We start from the raw sequence: 21,757 nt of genomic DNA, 5'->3' as shown, positions 1-21,757 counted from the left end.
TTACCCGCCTGAGTCTCTTCAAGCACAAATAACTAAGTGTTCACCACTGAGGTTATTCTGTTCCACGACCAACACCCCTCATGAAGAGATTACAGAGAGCGAGAGAGCGAAAGCGAGGGATGGATGTTAATGGGTTGAATGAGTGCAGTTTCTCTTCATGTGTGTATGAGAGCGGGCGGCCTTATGTCCCACCCGGGACGAAGAGGACTAACTAATGAGAGCGAGGGAGCGGTAGACTGAATGGAGTGCTAGGCTCTGTGTGTGTGTGTGTGTGTGTGTGTGTGTGTATCAGTGCTTCAGCTTTGTCTTTCTCTCGTTCTGTGTCTTGGGGCTGATGAGCCTCTGGTTTGCCAGGGTCAGGAGCTCAGGAATAGTAACCTCAGTGGAGTTGAGTATGTAGGTCTGCACACAGAGGACTGGAACACAGGGGCTCTGTCCAGCCTCTCTCGACTCTCACTCCAGATCTATGTGAGGAGGCCTCAGCCTCGACCCAGCTAACCTCCTCAGACTCCATTAATATTAATGCATGTTAATATGGATGCAGAGGTGAAGAGCGCTGCAGGCGCTGCATCTCAATACCTCTGCTCTATAAGGGCACCGACCTGTGCACAGCTAGACACCATTCAGATGCTCTACCGTAAGATCCAGACAGCGCCCTAGATCCCCACTCCTGTGCACAGCTAGACACCATTCAGATGCTCTACCGTAAGATCCAGACAGCGCCCTAGATCCCCACTCCAGATGCTCTACCGTAAGATCCAGACAGCGCCCTAGATCCCCACTCCAGATGCTCTACCGTAAGATCCAGACAGCGCCCTAGATCCCCACTCCAGATGCTCTACCGTAAGATCCAGACAGCGCCCTAGATCCCCACTCCAGATGCTCTACCGTAAGATCCAGACAGCGCCCTAGATCCCCACTCCAGATGCTCTACCGTAAGATCCAGACAGCGCCCTAGATCCCCACTCCAGATGCTCTACCGTAAGATCCAGACAGCGCCCTAGATCCCCACTCCCCTCATGGATATCGAATGCATGCATGAGGTTTCTGACTTCATTTTCATTCACAGCAGTTACTGTATGCCTCGGTCAAATTGAAAGGAAAGTAACCATGTGGAGCTGTATTGTGTATTATATTGTATTGTGTATTGTACTGTATTGTGTATTGTATTGTGTAATGTACTGTATTGTGTGGGACGTGAGGCAGGTCCAGATAGTCGATACGAAGCGTCCTTGCGCTGCCTGAGCAGCAGGGGGGGATAGTCAATTACAGTGCCTTGGCGCTAGGAGCTGAATGGAGTCAGGGTCAATTAATTACATGGGCCCTAATGAGTGGGCTTATTAGGGCCAACTGTGCTCGTACCAGAGGTTGTCATGGCAACACAGAGGCCTAGGTTTTTGTGTTAATCAGCCTAGTTGTCAAGGACAGTCTGTGGTTGTGTAGGGCAGGTAGGTAGGTACGGTTAGTGTATAGTGGTGTTGATATTTTTTATGTTTGGATCGCCATCGTGAAACACTGGTGTGTAACACGATGTTTGGCAATGAGTGTTTGTGTGTTTGCTGGTGATTTCTGAGAACAGCACTAATTAACCTCCGTGAGTGCTGCTGTGTGGCGTGTCCCCAGTGAGGATTAGCTATTAATCATGTTTATCAAACAAACATTTTAATCTTACAGGCATTTAACACAAAATACCTTTCGTACAACCTAGACTTTTGGGTTTCTTGCCCTGTTTTTCAAATTTGTCTGCTAAGGATCTTTTTGTGATAGTTGCACAGGGACAATCACCAAGCATAGGACTACATTACTGGTTTTCCTGTTCATTGTAATGGAGGGAGATGTAAAGGTCATTTTGTTCGGTTCCTTCTGTTGGTCTCGGGGTGTTTTGTGAGAACCAGAAGAGCAGCAGTTGTGTTCTGTGGAACTGGAAATTCAGTGAGCCACTCCAACTGCAGTTTTTAGCCCTGGCTCAGGGGCTTGTTTTGCCTGTTAATCAGTGATTAACTCAAACCGCTCCAAAACAACGAGGTCTCCACTCTGATCTGTGGGGTATTGCATTAAGCTTGACCATGGGAAAAAAGATTAGCCAGCTTCCCGCGACTGAAAGCGTGGTGTGGGATTGTACGGAGGTGGACTCGGCGCAGGGTTACGGAAGACTGTGGTATGGTGAAGAATACTTAACGCTGTACATCATCTCCCCTATCTGTTTCTCATTGACTGTTTATGTTTGACACATTGTAAACCTTAACTATTAGGCCTACACACATTCATGCATGGAAATGTGTACACACACACACACACAACTCCTCACTCTCACATACAGATACACGGGATCAGGCTGCTGAAAATTGTTCATTTGATTTCCAGAATGTGCCTGTGGTTAATTCTGGATGGAGAAATTCTAGAGAAACTAGAGGAATAGACTCTGACTTCAGGCTAGACTTTAGCTCTCTCTCTGGCATGGCTTCTCTTCGGATCCTAAACACTGAGTTCACACGGAGGCAGTTCCTGGTGCACAGCAGCACAGCAATCCACATAATTCCAGGTTTCCACTTTCATTTGAACCACCCTAACTGCTGTGATATGCCATTCGTGCCACTGCCAATGGTATTCAATTGATAAGTGACTTTAATATTTGAGCGGGTGAGTTACAAAACGGCAGAGGCCTGTGTGTTGCCACATGAGCCGTTACTGTGGTGGCATGGCCACACTGCGTCTTTGTGCCGCTGACAGGGCTGTAATCTGTGGATTTATGGAGCGAGACGGCCTTTGAAGATGAGTTAGCATTCCGAGTGTTTTGAAGTGTTTACGGAAAACCAAGCCAATCTGGAGGGATCAGGGCAAAACATTGACTCCATACCAAACAGGAATGGCACCAACGGCACTCCGTGATTGGTTTCACAATATTTATCTCGCTGTGGTAATTGGGCGCGAGAGATGATTTGGAGCAGAATAGATCTCTCTTTGTGTGGTACATAACTTCTGATTGATGCTGGTGTGTTGTGATGGAAGATGCTGATGATGCCTTGAAGTGGTTTTCTGTAATTAACCAATAAGTCCTGAAGGGTGTGGTGTGTGTGTATATATGGGCCATAAAGCGGTGAATTGGGAGCATAAACAGTGTGCTGGGCTTCCTGTTCTTCCCAAGTATTCTTTATTAACCCAGCACCTGCATTTTGAAGGACGTGTGTATGACCACAAACGTTTGTATATGGCCAATATACCACGGCTAAGTGCTGTTCTTCGCGCCATGCCTGGATACAGCCCTTAGCCATGGTATATTGGCCATATACTACAATCCCTGAGGTGCATTATTGCCATTATAAACTGGTTACCAACCTAAATAGAACAGTGAACAAGTATCTTTGTGTCATACCCGTGGTATATTAGCTGACATAGCCTTCACATGGCTGAAATGCTGGTTCAGCCAGTCAGCATCCAGGACCCAAACTACCGGGTTTATAATAGATATTATATCACTGAAGTAGGTCAACTCATTATCGTGGAGAAGATTAGTGCTTTCAGGTGAACATGAAAGCACTAATCTACTCTAGTTATAACTGTCGAAGGGTCATGAACTCTCTCCCTGTTGTGACCAGAAGGCAGTTAAAGGCAGCTCATTCTTTATACACTCCTGGGTCCTGTTCAGTGTGACGCATAGTATCAAAACATTCTGCAACGGAAAAAGAACACCTCTGCTCATATTGGACAAGTCCAGGCAGTAACTCCCCGTTTCAAAAAGTATTCTCCTTACGGGATTAGTTTTTCACCTTAATGAGAGACTTGATGCTCACGCAGGATCACAGGGTTGTTTAGACGTCTAGAGGTTGAGTAGGCATCTGTTTAACACTCCCAGATGTCCTTGTTCTCTTTACCACTGGTGTATAGTGATACATAAATAACTAGTGTTTTTCTCTGTTGTATTTCTCTGTGGAATTCACTCTGGCTGCTGCTGGCACTGCTGCGGTGCTGTTCTGTTCCCTTGGCTCCACTGGGAGATGCTTGGATGGATAAAACACTCCGCCTCTTCTCTTTCCTCCATTTTAAACACCCAATTGTATTTCCTTTATGAGATGGATCTTGTAGATTGAATCATTTTCACAGTTGGAGGCTCATTGTGGGCCTGAAATGAAATTAACTCCCCAATCAATTCCGAACGGGCACAACAAGTGAGTTCTCCCTTGCATGGCTGAAGTGCCTCTTCAAATGGGTTCTGTTATTGAAAACGAAATGAAGTGTTTTGTTTTTCACGCTCCCTTTGTCGCCTCTCTCTGCCTTGTTCTGTGTGCTGTGGCAGTGATTTTCGCTGACGATAGAGTAGGTTAATTTCAGCACTTTTGGTTTTCATGTCAGGAATTCCATAAGTGTCGTTCAGAGGGGCGGTGGTAATTTCTGTCAGGTGATTTATTGCTTTTAAATGGAGCGCCTTTTGCGCGTCTCCTTTGTCGCTGTGAGCTAAGCAGCCATGAAATTGCCTGAATAATGGTGTTTTAAATCCAATCTTGGTTTGTCCCCTCAGCTTTCCCGTAGACCATTCAATAGCCTTCCCTGTGGAGATTGCTCTTTCTCAGTGTGCCCTGACTTCTCACAGTTTAAGCTCCAGGCTTTTACATTGCAGTTAATACAGGTCTGTAAGAGGCTAGCTGAATTTTTACTTTACAGGTAGGCAGCCTTGGAAGATTTGAAAGCGATCTTCATCTTCAAGTCACATTAGAGATGGTTGGATATAGGGCTACATGGTAGAACATGAGTGGGGGGGTTTTTATCAGTGAAATTTGAAGATGTAACAGTGAGAAATTACAAGGAATAAAAACATGATTCTCCTCATCATTTTCTTTCAAGGATATTGGCTGTCAGACTGTATGAGAAACCACAACAGCTTTACATTTCTGTTTTAGATTGGCCAACAATAAAAACACATGAGCACAGCTGTAATTTCTTCACTTCCAGTCCCATCCGCTCCAGCTTTTAACTCGAGTACATCCGACGGTAGTTTCATGGCCAAATGTCACCAAATGAATCCCACTTGAGCCGCTGCGACAAAATTGGCTTTCTCTCTCTCCCCCGCTGCCTCCTGCTTCCCTCCCTGATTTCCCAGGGTAATCCGATTCTGGGTTGAAATAAGTCCAAATTAATTTTATAAAGCACTGATCAAACAGTGCCGTAGGTGTTTCCCTCCCCCAAATGAGTTTATAAGAGATGCAGATGTCGACGGTTCATCTTCCTAAAGAGATGGAGGGAGGAGGGGGGGGGGGGTTGGGGGGGGTGAAACAGGAGAGTGTGAAAGGGAAATGGAGGAGATATTACAATAAGTGTGTTTTTATTGGTCTATTGGTCTTGTCTCAGCTCTGCTCCTTGGACATTGTGTTCTCTGTTCTGACATGCTTTGTTTATTTGTTTGAATATTTATCACCAGGAGCTTTTGTGGAAAGGTCAATTGATTGTTTTTATTTTAGTCCCAGCTGGCAAGTATCATCAAGCCTGCCCTTGTACTTTATAACCAGGCACATAGTGTGAGAGAACTCGTATGGAAGTATAACCATTTCTTTGTGTGTGTGTTTGTGTTGCAGGTGAGCTGTCCTCCATGAATGGCCCTCGGTATCCATCCCCTGCAGAGCTGGATGCCTTTGCCCAGAAGACGGCCAGCAGCCCCCTGTCCATCAAGATCTTCCCATCCAACATCAGAGTGCCGCAGCACAAACAGCTGAACAGGACGGTCAACGGCCTGGACACCACATGCACCCAGCACTACAGTCCCTACTCAGGAGCCTACCAGGGCCTACTGGGTGTTGTAAAGGCCTCCGTCTCCGTGGTCAAAGGCGTGCTGAAAAATTCTGAGGGCAAGAGGACGAAACATTCCCCCGCCCAAACTGCAGCGGCACCATACAACCTTTTCTGTAACAACAGACACGGGCAGCAGAAGAGCTACCGCATAGGCTCCTGCAAGCCTCATGACGGGCCAAATGTGTCTGTACCCTCTAATATCATTGGGGCTGCGTCAGTCATTCCCACCCCGGTAGAGCAGACTCTGGCCCCTCAGTCGGACCTGGACGTCCAGAGCCTGCTGAGGCAGATAAACAGACACACCCACAGCCAGGCCCTGCAGCACGGGGGAGGGGCCCAGCCAAGCCCTTCCCTTCAGGCTGTGGCCGCTGTAGCCTGCTCAGACTCTGGCTTTACGCTGGGAGTAGCGCCCCAGAGCAGTCTGGCATATTCGGGGGCCGTGCTGCCCACCCAGAGTGCAGATATGGCCAAGGCTGGCTACCTGGACAGAGTGGATTATAGCACATGGCAGCACAAACAACAGCAGCAGCACTATCAACATGGGGCGCTAAGGATATACAACAATGCTCGGATGGGCAGCGGGGGAGGTGCCGTGGTCAGCCGCTCTCCAGAGAATTGTCTCCCTTTGGCCTGCTCGGCACAGCTCTCCTATAGGCCTCACCCCCTCAGTGCAGGCACTAACGGGGCAGGAGCAGGGATAGGGCAGGACCGGGTTAGCTCCTCCCCTCTGAACTGTGCTGCCATGCATGGGGAGTTCTCTGTGGGCCAGTACTTCGCCCCTCCCTGGAACAGTGTTCTGGTCACTCCGGACAGCGACTGTTACAACCCTCAGGAGCTGCTGCCTGGCTCCTCTATTGTCCGGCCCAGAGACATGGGGCTCTCCCACCCTCATCCAAACCATCACCCCAACCGCCAGCTCCACCCCCACCCTCACCCCCAGGCCTATGCCACAGACCAAAGCCTGGGCCTCTGTTTTGGGCTGCCAAGCACCAGCCTGTGCCACGCCTCTGTGCTGAGCAGCAGCCTGCAGTCTCTGGAGTGCCTGATCAGTGAGATCCACCCACCCTGCATTAAGGAGCGCATGCTGGGACGAGGCTATGAGGCGGTAGGGATGCCCCAGCTACTGGACCACAACCTACAGCACACCCACATTCAGCTGCCTGTGTTCCGATAAGACGGGATATATCCACACAGGGCATACAGTGCCTTCGGAAAGTATTTAGACCCCTTGACTTTTTTCCACATTTTGTTACGTTACAGCCTTATTCTAAAATTGATTTTTTTAAATTAGCAACATTTTTAAAAAATGTTTCCAAATGTATAAAACTTTTAAGACAGAAATATTATTTATCTAGGTATTCAGACCCTTTGGTATGAGACTCGAAATTGAGCTCAGGTGCATCCTGTTTCCATTGATCGTCCTCGATGTTTCTACAACTTGATTTGTAGTAAATTGTGGTAAATCCACCTGTGGTAAATTCAATTGATTTGGAAAGGCACACACCTGTCTATATAAGGTTGACAGTTGACAGGTCATGTCAGAGAAAAAAACAAGCCATTAAGTCAAAGTAATTGTCCGTAGAGTTCTGAGACAGGATTGTGTCGAGGGAAGGGTACCAAAAAATGGCTACAGCATTGAAGGTCCCCAAGACCACAGTGGTCTCCTTTTGTTCTTAAATGGAAGAAGTCTGGAACCACCAAGACTCTTCCTAGAGCTGGCCGCCTGGCCAAACTGAGCAATCGGGGGAGAAGGGCCTTGATCATGGAGGTGACCAAGAACCCGATGGTCACTCTGACAGAGCTCTAGAGTTCCTCTGTGGAGATGGGAGAAACTTCCAGAAGGACAACCATCTCTGCAGCACTCCACCAATCGGTCCTTTTATGGTAGACTGGCCAGACGGAAGCCACTCCTCAGTAAAAGGCACATGACAGCCCGCTTGGAGTTTGCCAAAATACACCTAAAGGACTCTCAGACCATGAGAAACAAGATTCTCTGGTCTGATGAAACCAAGATTGAACTCTTTGGCCAGAATACCAAGTGTCACGTTTGGAGGAAACCTGGCAGCATCATGCTGTGGGGATGTTTTTCAGTGGCAGGGACTGGGAGACTGTGGCAGGGACTGGGAGACTGAACAGGAAAGAGGAAAAGATGAACAGAGCAAAGTACAGAGAGATCCTTGATGAAAACCTGCTCCAGAGCACACAGCCAAGACAATGCAGGAGTGGCTTCGGGACAAGTCTTTGAATGTCCATGAGTGGCCCAGCCAGAGCCCGGACTTGAACCCGATCGAACATCTCTGGAGAGACCTGAAAATAGCTGTGCAGCGACGCTCCCCATCCAACCTGACAGAGCTTGAGAGGGTCTGCAGAGAAGTGGGTGAAACTCACCAAATACAGGTGTTCCAAGCTTGTAGCGTCATACCCAATAAGACTCAAAGCTGTAATCGCTGCCAAAGGATGTGTGTCCAATGTGTCGGAGGAAACACTGTACACCTGGCGACCGTGTCAGCGTGCATGCGTGTCACGCCAAAGGAGTCGCGAGAGCGCGATGGGACAAGGGCATCCCGTCGGCCTAGGTCTCCCGGTCTCGGCCGGCTGCGACAACCCTGTATCGAACCAGGATCTGTAGTAACGCAGCTAGCACAGCAGTGCCTTAGACCGCTGCGCCACTCAGAAGGCCCATTTGCTAAACATTATAAAGAGCTATTTTTGCTTTGTCATTATGGGGTATTGTGTGTAGCTTGATGAGGGGGAAAAAACGATTTAATCAATTTTAGAATAAGGCTGTAACAACAAAATGTGGAAAAAGTCAAGGGGTCTGAATACTTCTTGAAAGCACTGTATACTGTATAACAGTAAATATGCTGTATAACAGGAACTCTATGGATGCAGCGTTTCATTTTGAAGCGACCACCTCAGAATGAGAAATGTACAGTACCTTTTATTTAGTGTGTGTGTGTTGTATTGGTAGAGGGCTATGTGGTTTGGATGTGACCAAGTGTTTTAAACCTTTAAAGGGTAATGATAATCATGACCTAAAGGGTCATCTCATTTGACATCTTAATGTTTTCATTTCGGAGGGTTTGTTAACCAATCATATCAGTTCACATCTTCTGGGAGTTCCTCAGAAGATTCCAGTGCTGTGCACTTTGTCAGAATCGTGTTTTGGAGCTTGTTTTTCCATCTGTCCATTGTTTAATTTTTAAACCATTTAAAAACAGTATGGCGAAAAGGTGACGTGCAGGCAATCCCCCTATTGCCCTTTACAAAGTGCCAAACTGGAAAATTTTATACTTAGGGGATACAAGGGCACAGCTCCAGGGCTCAAGACTGTCATGCTTTAACCCTTACACTTAACTGACCAATAAAGGTCACTGATTATAATGCACTGCTGTAAGAATGGCAAAGAGTAGGTTAGACATGGGGAAAGGTGTCTGGGATCTGTTATTTTAAAATAAAAACTTGAATATTTCTTGTCGTTTTGTATTTTTCTTTGGCATAACCTGTGTTGGCTGCTAATGGAGCATAATGTATTTTATATAATGATTGACCTTTTTTTGTTAATGTTTTGTCTGATCTTTGATTACTGACTGTCTGTTGCTAGGCTGCATGTCAGATATCTGCAAGCCATCACCGTTAATGTTTGATCATTTAATTTATTGGAATGACAGAGAATTATGTTTTACCCAAAACAACACTGAGACATTGAGGACAGGATGTGCCGTTTGATTATCTAATTTGTTCACATCTTGCTATTTTCTTAGCTTTTGTTGACATTCATCATTCATCCTTTTAGGTCTGAATGACAAAAATACTACCTTAATCATCAGGAGTCCCTCAGAGTTTCCCGGTGACAGGAGAACTGTGAAAGCATGACTATCAAAGTCCATGGAAGACCATTTGATTTACAAATTAGTCGAGTTCACTGGATAGGTGTCCCTGTTTTCACAATCACTGGAGAACAGGCATTCCTTATACAGTCACTGCTTTTCTGTCAATGTTTTCTTTCTAAATATGATATGTATTTATTTGATTTGGTGGTCTTATTTGATGGCCTGAGAAGTATGGCTATATAAAGAATCTCTTTATGTCAGCACTGTCTAAGATAATTGCTTTTTATTTTCTTCAACCAGTTAGTCAGGATTTATGTTGGTTAACAACATAAGTAACCGACTCAATGACTATGAAGTGCAATTATAATATGGAACAGTGAGGCCTCTACAAACATGTTGAAATGACTACATTTACATGAGTACATGTATGACCCCAGACTCCCATACCCAATCCCCTATTCTTAATTAAGATTGTCAAATAAAAAATCTAAACCCAGCACTTTGTTTCAGTTGTTGTTTTTTGGTGCATAAGTTGAAGTATTGCAGGCAAGGAAGCGGTTCGACTCAACTGCGTTCAGATAAAGTACAATTGCAAGCAAGCGAGAAAAAAGTTGTCAAGTTCTTCTCTGAAGTGTAATGCTTTAATTTTATTATAGGTGTGTATCATATATAATGCGAAAGAAAATTGCAGCGTGCGGAACATAGAAAGACCCAACACAAACATTCTGTTTCTCTGAGCCTACTTGGCTCCTCTAAATATTATCTAGGCTTAGTACAGTCACCTAAGTATCAAAGGCTAATCCGATTTCAGTATGACCCAACTGCTAACAAGGCAATCAACCCAGCTCACATCTCTAAGTACACGTACTAGATCTCAATGTAGCTCTAGTATATGTAAGCGCATCAGGTGCTGCCAATTAAGGTGATCGTCAGTCAGAGTGCCAGCTTGGAGAGCCGTGAGGCTGCTGGTTTGTTTGGTGACCATGAGGACTTTCCTTTTGGTTTTGAGTCTTTAGTTTGGACATGCCTTTTTTTTTAAACATATTTATGTCTCGTCCTCATCTGAACAAATAATAATCTGCTTGGACTGGCCAACCAAGAGGTCAAGAAGGAGCTGACCCTGGACCAACACCTCAGCGCAAACGCTTAGATCATACATTAAGCACACATAAAATCAGGTTACAGGCCATGTAGCTAGGCCTTAGGCATAATGAGTTCAGCAAAATCAGCGGGCTAGTTATTGGTTTTGTAACACTAGGCTTTGGAGAAAGGGGGAGTATACTACACATTGGAAGTGGTTGGACTGTTAATGGCCACTGAGGTTCTGTCACTGAGTGTGAACCCATAAAGAAATTATAGGTTAAAACGTTTTCTAAACGGCACATCGATTACATGATTATAGCATCATTGTCTAAGGATTTACTATGGACTGGGGAAATGGGGTGCTTTTTTGTTCATTTTGGAAGGGGGGATTCTATTCTCTTCAGTGGCTATTATTACAGTAGCCGCAATGGCTGGAAAAGCTTGAGGTACCTTGGAGCTAGTGCAACCTTAAAAGAGTCATATACAGTACCAGTCAAAAGTTTGGACATACCTATTCATTCAAGGGTTGTTTTTTTATTTAATTTTTTTTTTTTACTATTTTCTACATTGTAGAATAATAGTGAAGACATAAACTATGAAATAACACATATGGAATCATGTAGTAAACCAAAAAAGGCTGCTTTTCCTTCACTCTGTGGTCCAACTCATCCCGAACCATCTCAATTGGGTTGAGGTCAGGTGATTGTGGAGGCCAGGTCATCTGATGCAGCACTCCATCACTCTCTTTGTTGGTCAAATAGCCCTTACACAGCCTGGAGGTGTCTTGGGTCATTTTCCTGTGAAAAAACAAATGATAGTCCCACTACGTGCAAACCAGATGGGATGGCGTATCGCAGCAGAAAGCTGTGGTAGTCATGCTGGTTAAGTGTTTCTTGAATTCTAAATAAATCACAGTGTCACCAGCAAAGCACCATCACACCACTTCCATGCTTCACGGTGGGAACCATACATGCGGAGATCATCCATTCACCTACCCTGAGTCTCACAAAGACACAGCGTTTAGAACCTAAAATCTCTAATTTGGACAAGACCAAAAGACAGATTTCCACCGGTCTAATGTCCATTGCTTGTGTTTCTTGGCCCAAGCAAGTCTCTTCTTATTGGTGTTCTTTAGTATTGGTTTCTTGAAATGAAATGTGTTCCAGGTGACTACCTCATGAAGCTGGTTAAGAGAATGTCAAGAGTGTGCAAAGCTGTCATCAAGGCAAAGGGTGGCTACTTTTAAGAATCTCAAATGTAAAATATATTTCGATTTGTTTAACACTGTTTTGGTTACTACATGATTCCATATGTGTTATTTCATAGTTTTGATGTATTCACTATTATTCTACAATGTAGAAAATAGTACAAATAAAGGAAAACCCAGGAATGAGTAGGTGTTTCCAAACTTATGACTGGTACTGTATATGGAAATATGATTCCATAGGCCTTCCCTCACTCCTCTAACTGCAGTGTTGCATTTGTGTGTGAAAAATGCACGCTCTCCTCAGGATAAATGCGCAAGAATATATTACTTTTAATAATGTATATTATCCCATTCTTCAGAAATGGGCTAGCCAACTCTGAGCTGTTGAATATTTAGCCTGGTGCCGGAGGTTCTTTGTCTTCAGCACTGGTTATGCATCATTCCCAAAATGTCAGCTCACAAAAGATCTGATGATACCTGTAAATCAGGGATGTCAGTTAGTTTGGCCATTTTTATTAACGCAAACATCGGGAGAAGGGTTAAACGTCAGTGTGAAGAAAAACTGAAATAGAAAGAGAAACACTTCTGCTTACACGGTGGTGACACGTCATTCAGGGCAGGTGGGTCAGAGCCTGTTTTGCTTGTTATTTTGGCATTAATACATATCAGTTTGCAAACAATGTAAATATATATATATATCATTGAGTTAATAAAGCTGCATAACAAACATGGTCTCTTTTTTGTTTTCTTGAGTAAGGCAGCTCCAAAATGCAGATGTTCCAGCCTAGCTCAGTGCTTTCTGTGGCAGTGGGGCAAGCCAGCAGAAAATACGGAGCGTTGCACTGTGATTGGCTTAGTGTTCTGTCACTCATGAGGACACTAAGTCACTGCCAAGTCTAAGGGTAGAGCTTGAAAATTAAATTCCCTTGAGTGCTGCCATAGAGTTACATTAGAAGTGTCCATCCAAGAAGGCTCAAGTTCATTGGACACAGATAAAATGACGTCAAATCACGTTATATCTACAGTAGCTTTGATCATACTGATCATACAACATCATACTTTCAAAATCTTAGCTAGCAGTCATCATGAATCAAGTCGACAATCTACTGGCAAATAATTTTTAATCCTTGTCATATGAAGAGAAATAATGAAGAGAAATGTTAGATAAAAGGCATCGGTGCTCATCAGCCATTGGACATAAAGGCTTACACAACAAGTTGGAAATCGCAAATTCAACAATGAGTGGTTTGGAAGGAATCAGTGGATAACTGCAAGCATTGCAAAGCAATCATTAGACTCCTAATCAGTGTGGTCCCAAATCTAAGATTAAGGTCTCTTTTCGTAGTTTAAAATTATAAACATTCAACATTGGCCATACTGTCAATGAAGCATGATTTGTGCCGCGCTCAAAACAACTATTAATTCGGAACAGTAAAATCTGACTTTAGTTAGTTCAAGACAACTAGGAGCTCGGGAAAAAGGAGCGTTTGGAACTTTCATCCAACTCTGAATTGTAAATCGGGAACTCTGGCCTATTTCTAGAGCTAACACCCGAAGATCACTGACGTCATCATGATTCATCCTTTTTTCCCCCTGAGTTCCCAATTGTCGTGAAAGCACCATAAAGCCAGAGAATGCCAGACTTTAATGACAAAGTTTCACCTCTTAATTTCACCTACTGTTCTGACTTGGTGGTGCACATGTAGCCTATAACCTGTTTTTGAGAAATGTAATCATCGATAATTGTAAGAGCTTTCATTGTCTGCTTATATGTCCCCTTTATTTATCCTACGGTTCTGACTTGGTGTACAGGGAGAACACTGTAAGAATGGCCCATGTTCTGAATTCTGTCGTTGTACATTTCAAACGTGCTGAACAAATAGTTATATTGACTACGTCCGTCCGAGCTCGCTCATAAATGTCTTATCGAAATTATGGATTGCCTCTTATCCGCATGTCGTCCCCTTATGCCATAGTTTGTACATCTCAATTGTCAGTAGATACCACATTTGGTTAAGCAAGTCAATTGCCTCTTATCGTCCCCTTATGCCATAGTTTGTACATCTCAATTGTCAGTAGAAACCACATTTGTTTAAGCAAGTCAACCATATCAGCTATGTTTTTTTTTAAAGGCAGTAAATGAGGCTGAATGAACTGTTTCACTGGCAGACAAGGCTCCACTGATAGCCAGGTGTAGCAGTGGTGTAGTGCAATTCATGTATTGTTCAGTGTTGTGTTGTGTAGTGGTGTTGCTGTGTAGAGGCTTTGCTGGCATGCATCCCACATTTTTTTGCCCCACCAAGATTTACATGCTAAAATTGCCACTGTATTCACACCCCATGACTTATACCACATTCTGTTGTTACAGCCCAAATTCAAAATAAAAATATTCTTACCTATCTACACACAATACCACATAATGACAAAGTGAAAACATGTTATTTTTTATATTTGCAAATGTACTAAAAATGAAATACAGAAATCTCATTTACATAAGTATTCACACCCCTGAATCAATACTTTGTAATCGCTGCACATTTGGCAGCGATTACAGCTTTGAGTCGTCTTGGGTATGTATCAGCTTTGCACATCTGGATTTGGGGATTTTCTCCCATTCTTCATTGCAGATTTTCTCAAGCATTGTTAAGTTAGATTGTAAACAGATTCTCAATGGAATTAGCTGGGCCACTCAAGGACTTTCACATTCTTGTTCTGAAGCCATTCCAGCGTTGCTTTGGCTGTATGTTTGCGGTCATTGTCCTGTTGGAACGTAAATCTTGGAAATCTATGGACAGTTCCATGGACTTCATGGTATAGCTTCTGCGCTGACATGCACTGTCAACTGTGGACCCTCATATAGGCAGGTGTGTATCTTTCTTAATCCTGTCCAATTCAATTGAATTGGCCACAGGTGGTCCAATCAACTTGTATGGACAGCTCAAGGACGATCAAAGGAAATTGGATGCACCTGAGCTCAATTTGGAGTGTAATAGCAAAGGGGTGTGAATACTTATGTAAATTAGATATATATGTGTTTCATTTTCAATAAATTTGCACAAATCTCAAAAAACATGTTTTCACTTTGTCATTATGGGGTATTGTGTGTAGATGGGTGAGAAAAAAGTATATAATGCATTTTGAATTCAGACTAACACAAAAAAATGTGGAATTAGTCAAGGAGTACGAATAATTTCTGAAGGCACTGTATGTAAAAAGCTCATTCATGTTAGGCGCACAAATGGGGCCGCAATAAATCAGATCGGGACCGCATGTTTGACACTACTGCTGTAAATAGGGGCTGTTGATTTAGCTTTGTTTCTTCAGTGTTTAGGTGCTGAGTAGACCTGTCGTAAAGGTGGAGCTGTCGGTGAGGCCCCGTCTCTGGTCTTTTTGTCTGTTCTTGGTCTTTTGTCTGACCTGCCGGGAGGCTTCCCTTCCTGTTCCTCCCAGGCTGTCTGTCTATCCTGGCTGTCTGTGTCCTGGCTCCTGGCTGAGCTTTGAGGCAGCTGTGCTGATAAACCTGCAGGATTAAGAGGCCTGTTCAACCTGCACAGCACACGCTCACAAAGGATTAGAGGGACAGGAGCCACTCTGTCCTTTAGCACTACCACAGTCCCTCAGGGACAGAGAGGGGAGATAATGGGGGTCGGTGAAAAGGGGAAGGCTCTCTCATTAGAGCGGTCACCCCATTACATTGACTGCATAACACTATTGGTAATAAAGATGCTAAGTAAATGTAGAGGGTGAAAGTGTTCCAGTATGTTATCAAATACATGCCCTTTAATTTACAGCACATAAAGTATGTACACAATTTTTATGTTGTGTGTAAATAAACAGAAGGTGACCTCTGTTGGATAAAAGTTGCAACTGCATCCCATGAGAAGGGCACAGTCAATGAATTAACATTTATTTGGTAAATGTCCCTCCCATGAGGTTGACAAGTGAATTGCTTCTTATGACAGGTAGGCAGTAGCTGGTTTTATCCATTGGCTTGTGGTATAAAGTGATGAAGGACACCGTGACTCAATACACAATACTTCAATTCACATTTTAATGTTTAAAATGCAATAAAAATTAGGTTCATTATTTGAAATCTACAGTGCGTTCAGAGATAAAAATAAATAAATAAATAAATCACTATGACGTGAGCAATGCACATAACCATATTCCAGGTGTATGTACAGTACAAACCCAAGCATGTATCTTGCAAATGAACAAATATATGCATTGACTTTGTTCTTTTGATTGGCCCAAAACCAATCACCAGCACTATAGAATGACTCCCCTCAGTTTCCAACAATTAGCAAATACATTACAATTTCTGAAATAACCTTTCTGGAAAAAGAAAACAAAATGCTTTCAAAATAGTATGAAGTATGACAACCCGATAGTGAATGAAACTGACATGTAAATGTATGTGCCAAATACTGTTTGGCATTGTGTTGACAAAATTGAAGGAACTGAAAATATGGATTCCACTAATAGAAACTCTTACAGACTGAAATCGTTAACACAAAAAGACATGAAAGAAGTGCAACCCTACACAACTAAACGTTCAGTTGTTCAAACAAGCATGCAAAAACCACGCAAACAAAACATCACTTGATAGACAACTTAAGAACACCTATGTGAGAATGCTCTTCATTGACTACAGCTCAGCGTTCAACACCACAGTGCCCTCAAAGCTCATCACTAAGCTAAGGACCCTGGGACTAAACACCTCCCTCTGCAACTGGATCCTGGACTTCCTGATGGGCAACCCTCCAGGTGGTAAGGGTAGGTAACAACACATCCGCCACGCTGATCCTCAACACAGGGGCCCCTCAGGGGTGCATGCTCGGTCCCCTCCTGCACTCCCTGTTCACTCATGACTGCACGACCAGGCACGACTCCAACACCATCATTAAGTTTGCCGATGAGTTTGCTGATCAACGACAACGATGAGACAGCTTATAGGGAGGTCAGAGATCTGGCCGTGTGGTGCCAGGACAACAACCTCTCCCTCAACGTGATCAAGACAAAGAAGATGATTGGACTACAGGAAAAAGAGGACAGCGCACGCCCCCATTCTCATTGACGGGGCTGCAGTGGAGCAGGTTTAGAGCTTCAAGTTCCTCGTTGTCCACATCACCAACAAACTAACATGGTCCAAGCACACCAAGACAGTCGTGAAGAGGGCACGTCCAAGCACACCAAGACAGTCGTGAAGAGGGCACGACAAAACCTATTCCCCCTCAGGAGACTGAAAAGATTTTGCATGGGTCCTCAGATTGTCAAAAGGTTCTACAGCTGCACCATTGAGAGCATCCGGACTGGTTGCATCACTGCCTGGTATGGCAAGTGCTCGGCCTCCGACCACAAGGCACTACAGAGGGTAGTGTGTACGGCCCAGTACATCACTGGGGCCAAGCTTCCTGCCCCCCCCCCCCCCCTCTTTTACACTGCTGCTACTCTCTGTTGTCATCTATGTATAGTCACTTTAATAACTCTACCTACATGTACATATTACCTCAACTAACCGATGAGCACATACCTACATTCACATTGACTCTGTACCGGTACCCCCCCTATAGTCTCGCTATTGTTATTTTACTGCTGCTCTTTAATTACTTGTTACTTTTATTTCTTATTCTTATCCGTATTTTTTTTTAAACTGCATTGTTGGTTAGGGACTCATAGGTAAGGATTTCACTATAAGGACTACACCTGTTGTATTTGGTGCATGTGACTAAGAAAATGTGATTTGAAGTCACTAAAACCACTAATGGTGGTTATAATCTCTAAAGGCATGGGATAGTTGACTTCCCAGTAGCTACCAGGCAGTGAGGGCACTATCTCACATTTCAGGGCAGAGTTACAGTAGGAATTTTATGAGTCATGTGCAATGCTAATCAATAGCAAAAATATTCTCCCCTCCCACAGAGAAAGAGATTCTGTCTTAAAATAACACTGACCAGATCTCAGGATATCACTTCTGAATGTCTCTTACCTGTGGTGAATCACGTGTAACAGCATCAGACCGCACCAAGAGCTGTGCTAGACCTGTACGAATTAAAAAACACTCAACACGGAATATGCCACTGTCCAGTAGCAACTCATCAGGGGCCAAACTATCAACATTCAGTAAGGAGTGATTTAAAAGGAGGGACAGAAAAGTAATAATAACAATGGTGCCACGGATAAAAACGTCTTCTTTGAAACAGAATCCTCAATCCTCAAAAGATGGAATGTTCCATCACCTGAGAGAAAGGACGAAAAACAGAAGACTGAAAAAAAGTACCAAGCAGGATGCTGCTGCAGTCCGGTTTGGGGGACAACATCAAACGCTGTAGTCCAGCTCTGCATTCAGCGTTGTGTACATCTCATAGATGGCATCCACAGTTGCCGTGAAATTGATGAGGAACTGGCGTACACTAGCCATGCAGTCCTCCTCTGTGACCTCTTGACCTTTTGACAGGGCCTTGATAAAGTCTGACTTGTAGGGTGCTGCAAGCAACATCGCCTGGAGTGGACAAGGGGAAATACAGTTGTGTGTGTGTACTCAAATACGTGTGTATTTGACTACATGTTATTTAAATACTTATTTTCTGTGTATTTGAATATTTTCAAATTATAGGACCTGAATCAACTACTTATATTGGAAGTATTTGAAAGTATTATCAAATAATTTCGCAAACACTTTACTTGACATCCAACGTTATAACACATTATGACCAATATTGCATCTAAGCTGCGGGTTTAGAAAAAATATCATCCCTCGCAGAGAAGCACCAGATTGAACTTCACTTAATTTTGTATTGTTTTCCCCTTTAGTTAACACTATCAATGTTTTGCTCTACTGTGGGAATTTTGGTCAAACCAAAGCAATATTAGCCACTTTTAATGTAACATACCAAAACAAAACGAACTATGCAAGTTTTAGTATGCAAAACTAACTGTGCAAGAGATGGTCACGTGGGCAGAGTGCATTGGAGTAGGATTCTATTGCAGTGACAGGCACTACTCAGGCCCCTACTTTACACAGAACGGTGCACCATAACCAATCAGAGCTGCAGTAGGCCTATAAACAGCCATTTCCATATATGGATCTGTGACATTCACTTTGAACTGGATTGTGTTTATAGCAAAAGCCGCCACGAGTAGATGAGCTTGTTTTGGTATCAAAGCGAGAGCTGCATGTGCACATTTGTTCATATTCTTTGCTAGTTAGTGAGTTATTAGCCCAGTTATAGTCAACAATGGGGGAGTGATTGCTTCCTACAAGAGCACAAAATATGTGCATTTCTAGCCATCTTTGAAAAACTAATCAGGTAAAGGGGTAGTGTTGTATTTTGAATAAGCTAAATAGACAATAGGTAGAGGGTAGTATAATTTGTCTGATTCTCTCTAATAATGGTATAGTAATAATAATTAAAAAAAAAAAAAAAAGTGGTTTCTTGCATCAAACATCACATTTTCAGTCACCTCCTTGTCTGAAGGATAAACAGGTTAATGTCAGGGGGGGGGGTAAGACAGATGTATTATTTAAGATACACTCTTCTCTGAAGAGATAAGGTTTCAGATGTTTTCGGAAGATTGTATATTTTCAAATACCTGGGTTAATGCATGGGAGTGTATTTGAGTCAGTGTATTTGAGTATTTTCAAATACTTTCCAAGTGTATTTCCAAATACATTCCCATATTCAACTACTTGTCTTTTCAAATAAAACTTTTCTAAATACTTACTTCCAAATATCTTTGAAAGTAATACCCTAAATAGTATTTGAATCCAGGTATGTTACATAGTTAGTACACCTTCACTGAGCAGTTCATACACATTCAAATTCAATTATGTAGTTTTCAGTTATTATATTTATAAATGTTTTACTTTGGGTGAATGAAGTTCAATATGAAAGCAATACACTCAGAGGTGCTTGAGAACCAGGGTTAAGTAGAAAACCTGGTCAAAGGTCAAAGGAGGTCAAGACTATGCTACCACATGACTTCAGTCACATGGTCTTACCTTAAAGATCTTCTGCACGAGCCAGCCGTGGTATTTCTTCAGGGCCTGGTCGTAGGCTTTGGTGATGTTAACACGGATGAGGTTAGGGTTGTTCTCGTCTTTCTCTCCGTCTGCCAAGCTCTGCAGCAGGACCTGGATGAAACAGAGGCCTCTGTGGGAGAGGACAATCAGCTTAACTCACCTGATTTCAGTCCCACCATTATTCATGAAGTGTAGATCTCTATCTAGACATAAGCACACCATTTCACGGCCTGTAGGCAGTACAAACCTCTGATTAACACATTCAGATGTGATGATGCTGAGCTCACCTCTTCAGCCACATTAGGGCCAAGGTGGCTCCCACTTTGGGCCACTCTGTGCCATGTGTCTCCTTCTCTGCCTCCACTATCTGCTGTAGAGTTGCATACTTGGCAGGGTCCTTGTCAAACACAACTCGGATTTTCTGGAAGGAAAATATTACCATCCAAATATGAAGTCTTAGACATTAGTTATAGACGTAAGTTGCAGTAGGGTTACACACAAGGCACAATTACAGTTTGTGGAAAACATGCTTACTGTTATATTGCCACTGATGTCTGATTTGATAGGAGAAAATAGTTTTGACCCCAGGCAGTCTGGAAAAAAAGGAGAGGAATGAAACATTGAATTGAAATGCAACCAAGCAGTTGTGAGTATATGCTGAATCAGCATCTTGGACGTAGCTGGACACCTTCTTGGGGGGAGGAAAGATTAGAAATTGAATTTTTCTCCCACAATGCTTATGGGAATTCTATGATTGTTTCTTGTTAGGCAATCAATAGAGAAAAGGGTCCATTCATATAATCTGAAGTCACAAGGAGGTCAATGCAGTGTGTAGTGTGGGAGGAAAGAGAGGGGCTACAGCAGCTCCATACAAACCCACATTCACATGGTTCCTCTTGCGCTGGGGTTTCACTCCTTTGGTTTCACTACCTTAATACAATACCTTCCTTGGTTTTAAAATCAGATTCGTAAACTTTATGCCTAGACTATTCATTGAAATTTCCAAGATGTCAAAACAACATTGTGCAAGGTTGTTACAACAGACCCATTTAAATCCCAAGATGAGCCTATGATTGAGCCATCCACAAAGATAGTTTATTTGCGGCTCATTCAAAATTCCATAACCGGTTATTATGGTACTTCATTAGTATGGGTGATGGTAATCTTTGCAAGTCTGACATTGACCAAGTAAATATAACGCTGTACTCACTCCACATAATTTGTTATTTATTCACCTAGGTCAATGGCTCCCAAGTGGCGCAGCATTCTAAGGCACTACATCTCAGTGCTAGAGGCGTCACGACAGACACCCTGGTTCGGATCCAGGCTGTATCACAACTGGCCGTGATTGGGAGTCCCTGGTGGACATTCCTGCAGTCAGCGTGCCAATTGCACACTCCCTCAAAACTTGAGACATCCGTGGCATTGTGTTGTGTGACAAAACAGCACATTTTAGAGTGGCCTTTTGTGCCCAGCACAAGGTGCACCTGTGTAATGATCATGCGGTTTAATCAGCTTTGTTGATATGTCACACCTGTCAGGTGGCAAAGGAGACATTCTCAGTTACAGGGATGTAAACAAATTGGTGCACAAAATTAGAGAAATTTGCTTTATGTGTGTATCGAACATTTCTGCTATCTTCTATTTCAGCTTATGAAACTAACACTTTACCTGTTGCGTTTATATTTAAGTTTAGTATAGATGACTGGGGGCTCTGTTTTGAAACCTCCATCTTGGGACTCCCCTTTCATTGTATAAAATATTTTGGAAGCTATAGAAATGCATTTATTCATGTCTACATTTGTTTTTGCCACATGTATTCTACTACAG

At 43.3% G+C, this 21,757-nt stretch overlaps 1 protein-coding gene across 3 annotated transcripts in view; it reads left to right on the top strand.

Moving 5' to 3' along the window:
* LOC129818640 (protein FAM222A-like) overlaps positions 1-10,110 on the top strand; it is a 41,817-nt gene extending 31,707 nt beyond the window's left edge. For 2 of the 3 annotated variants that reach the window (XM_055874736.1, XM_055874735.1), the window contains exon 3: positions 5,568-10,110. In XM_055874736.1, coding sequence (XP_055730711.1) covers positions 5,568-6,955 — 1,388 coding nt within the window. In that variant the 3' untranslated portion in view covers positions 6,956-10,110. Of the gene's footprint in view, positions 1-1,198; positions 2,159-5,567 lie in introns of those variants that run through there. The other variant, XM_055874737.1, reaches the window with a different exon arrangement.
* The last annotated feature ends 11,647 nt before the right edge of the window (positions 10,111-21,757 follow it).

This window comes from Salvelinus fontinalis, chromosome 21 (genome assembly GCF_029448725.1).
Source record: "Salvelinus fontinalis isolate EN_2023a chromosome 21, ASM2944872v1, whole genome shotgun sequence".
In the NCBI taxonomy this organism is placed as follows: Eukaryota; Metazoa; Chordata; class Actinopteri; order Salmoniformes; family Salmonidae; genus Salvelinus; species Salvelinus fontinalis.
Note: the sequence above shows the minus strand (reverse complement) of the source record. Positions and strands in the feature narration are given on the sequence as shown.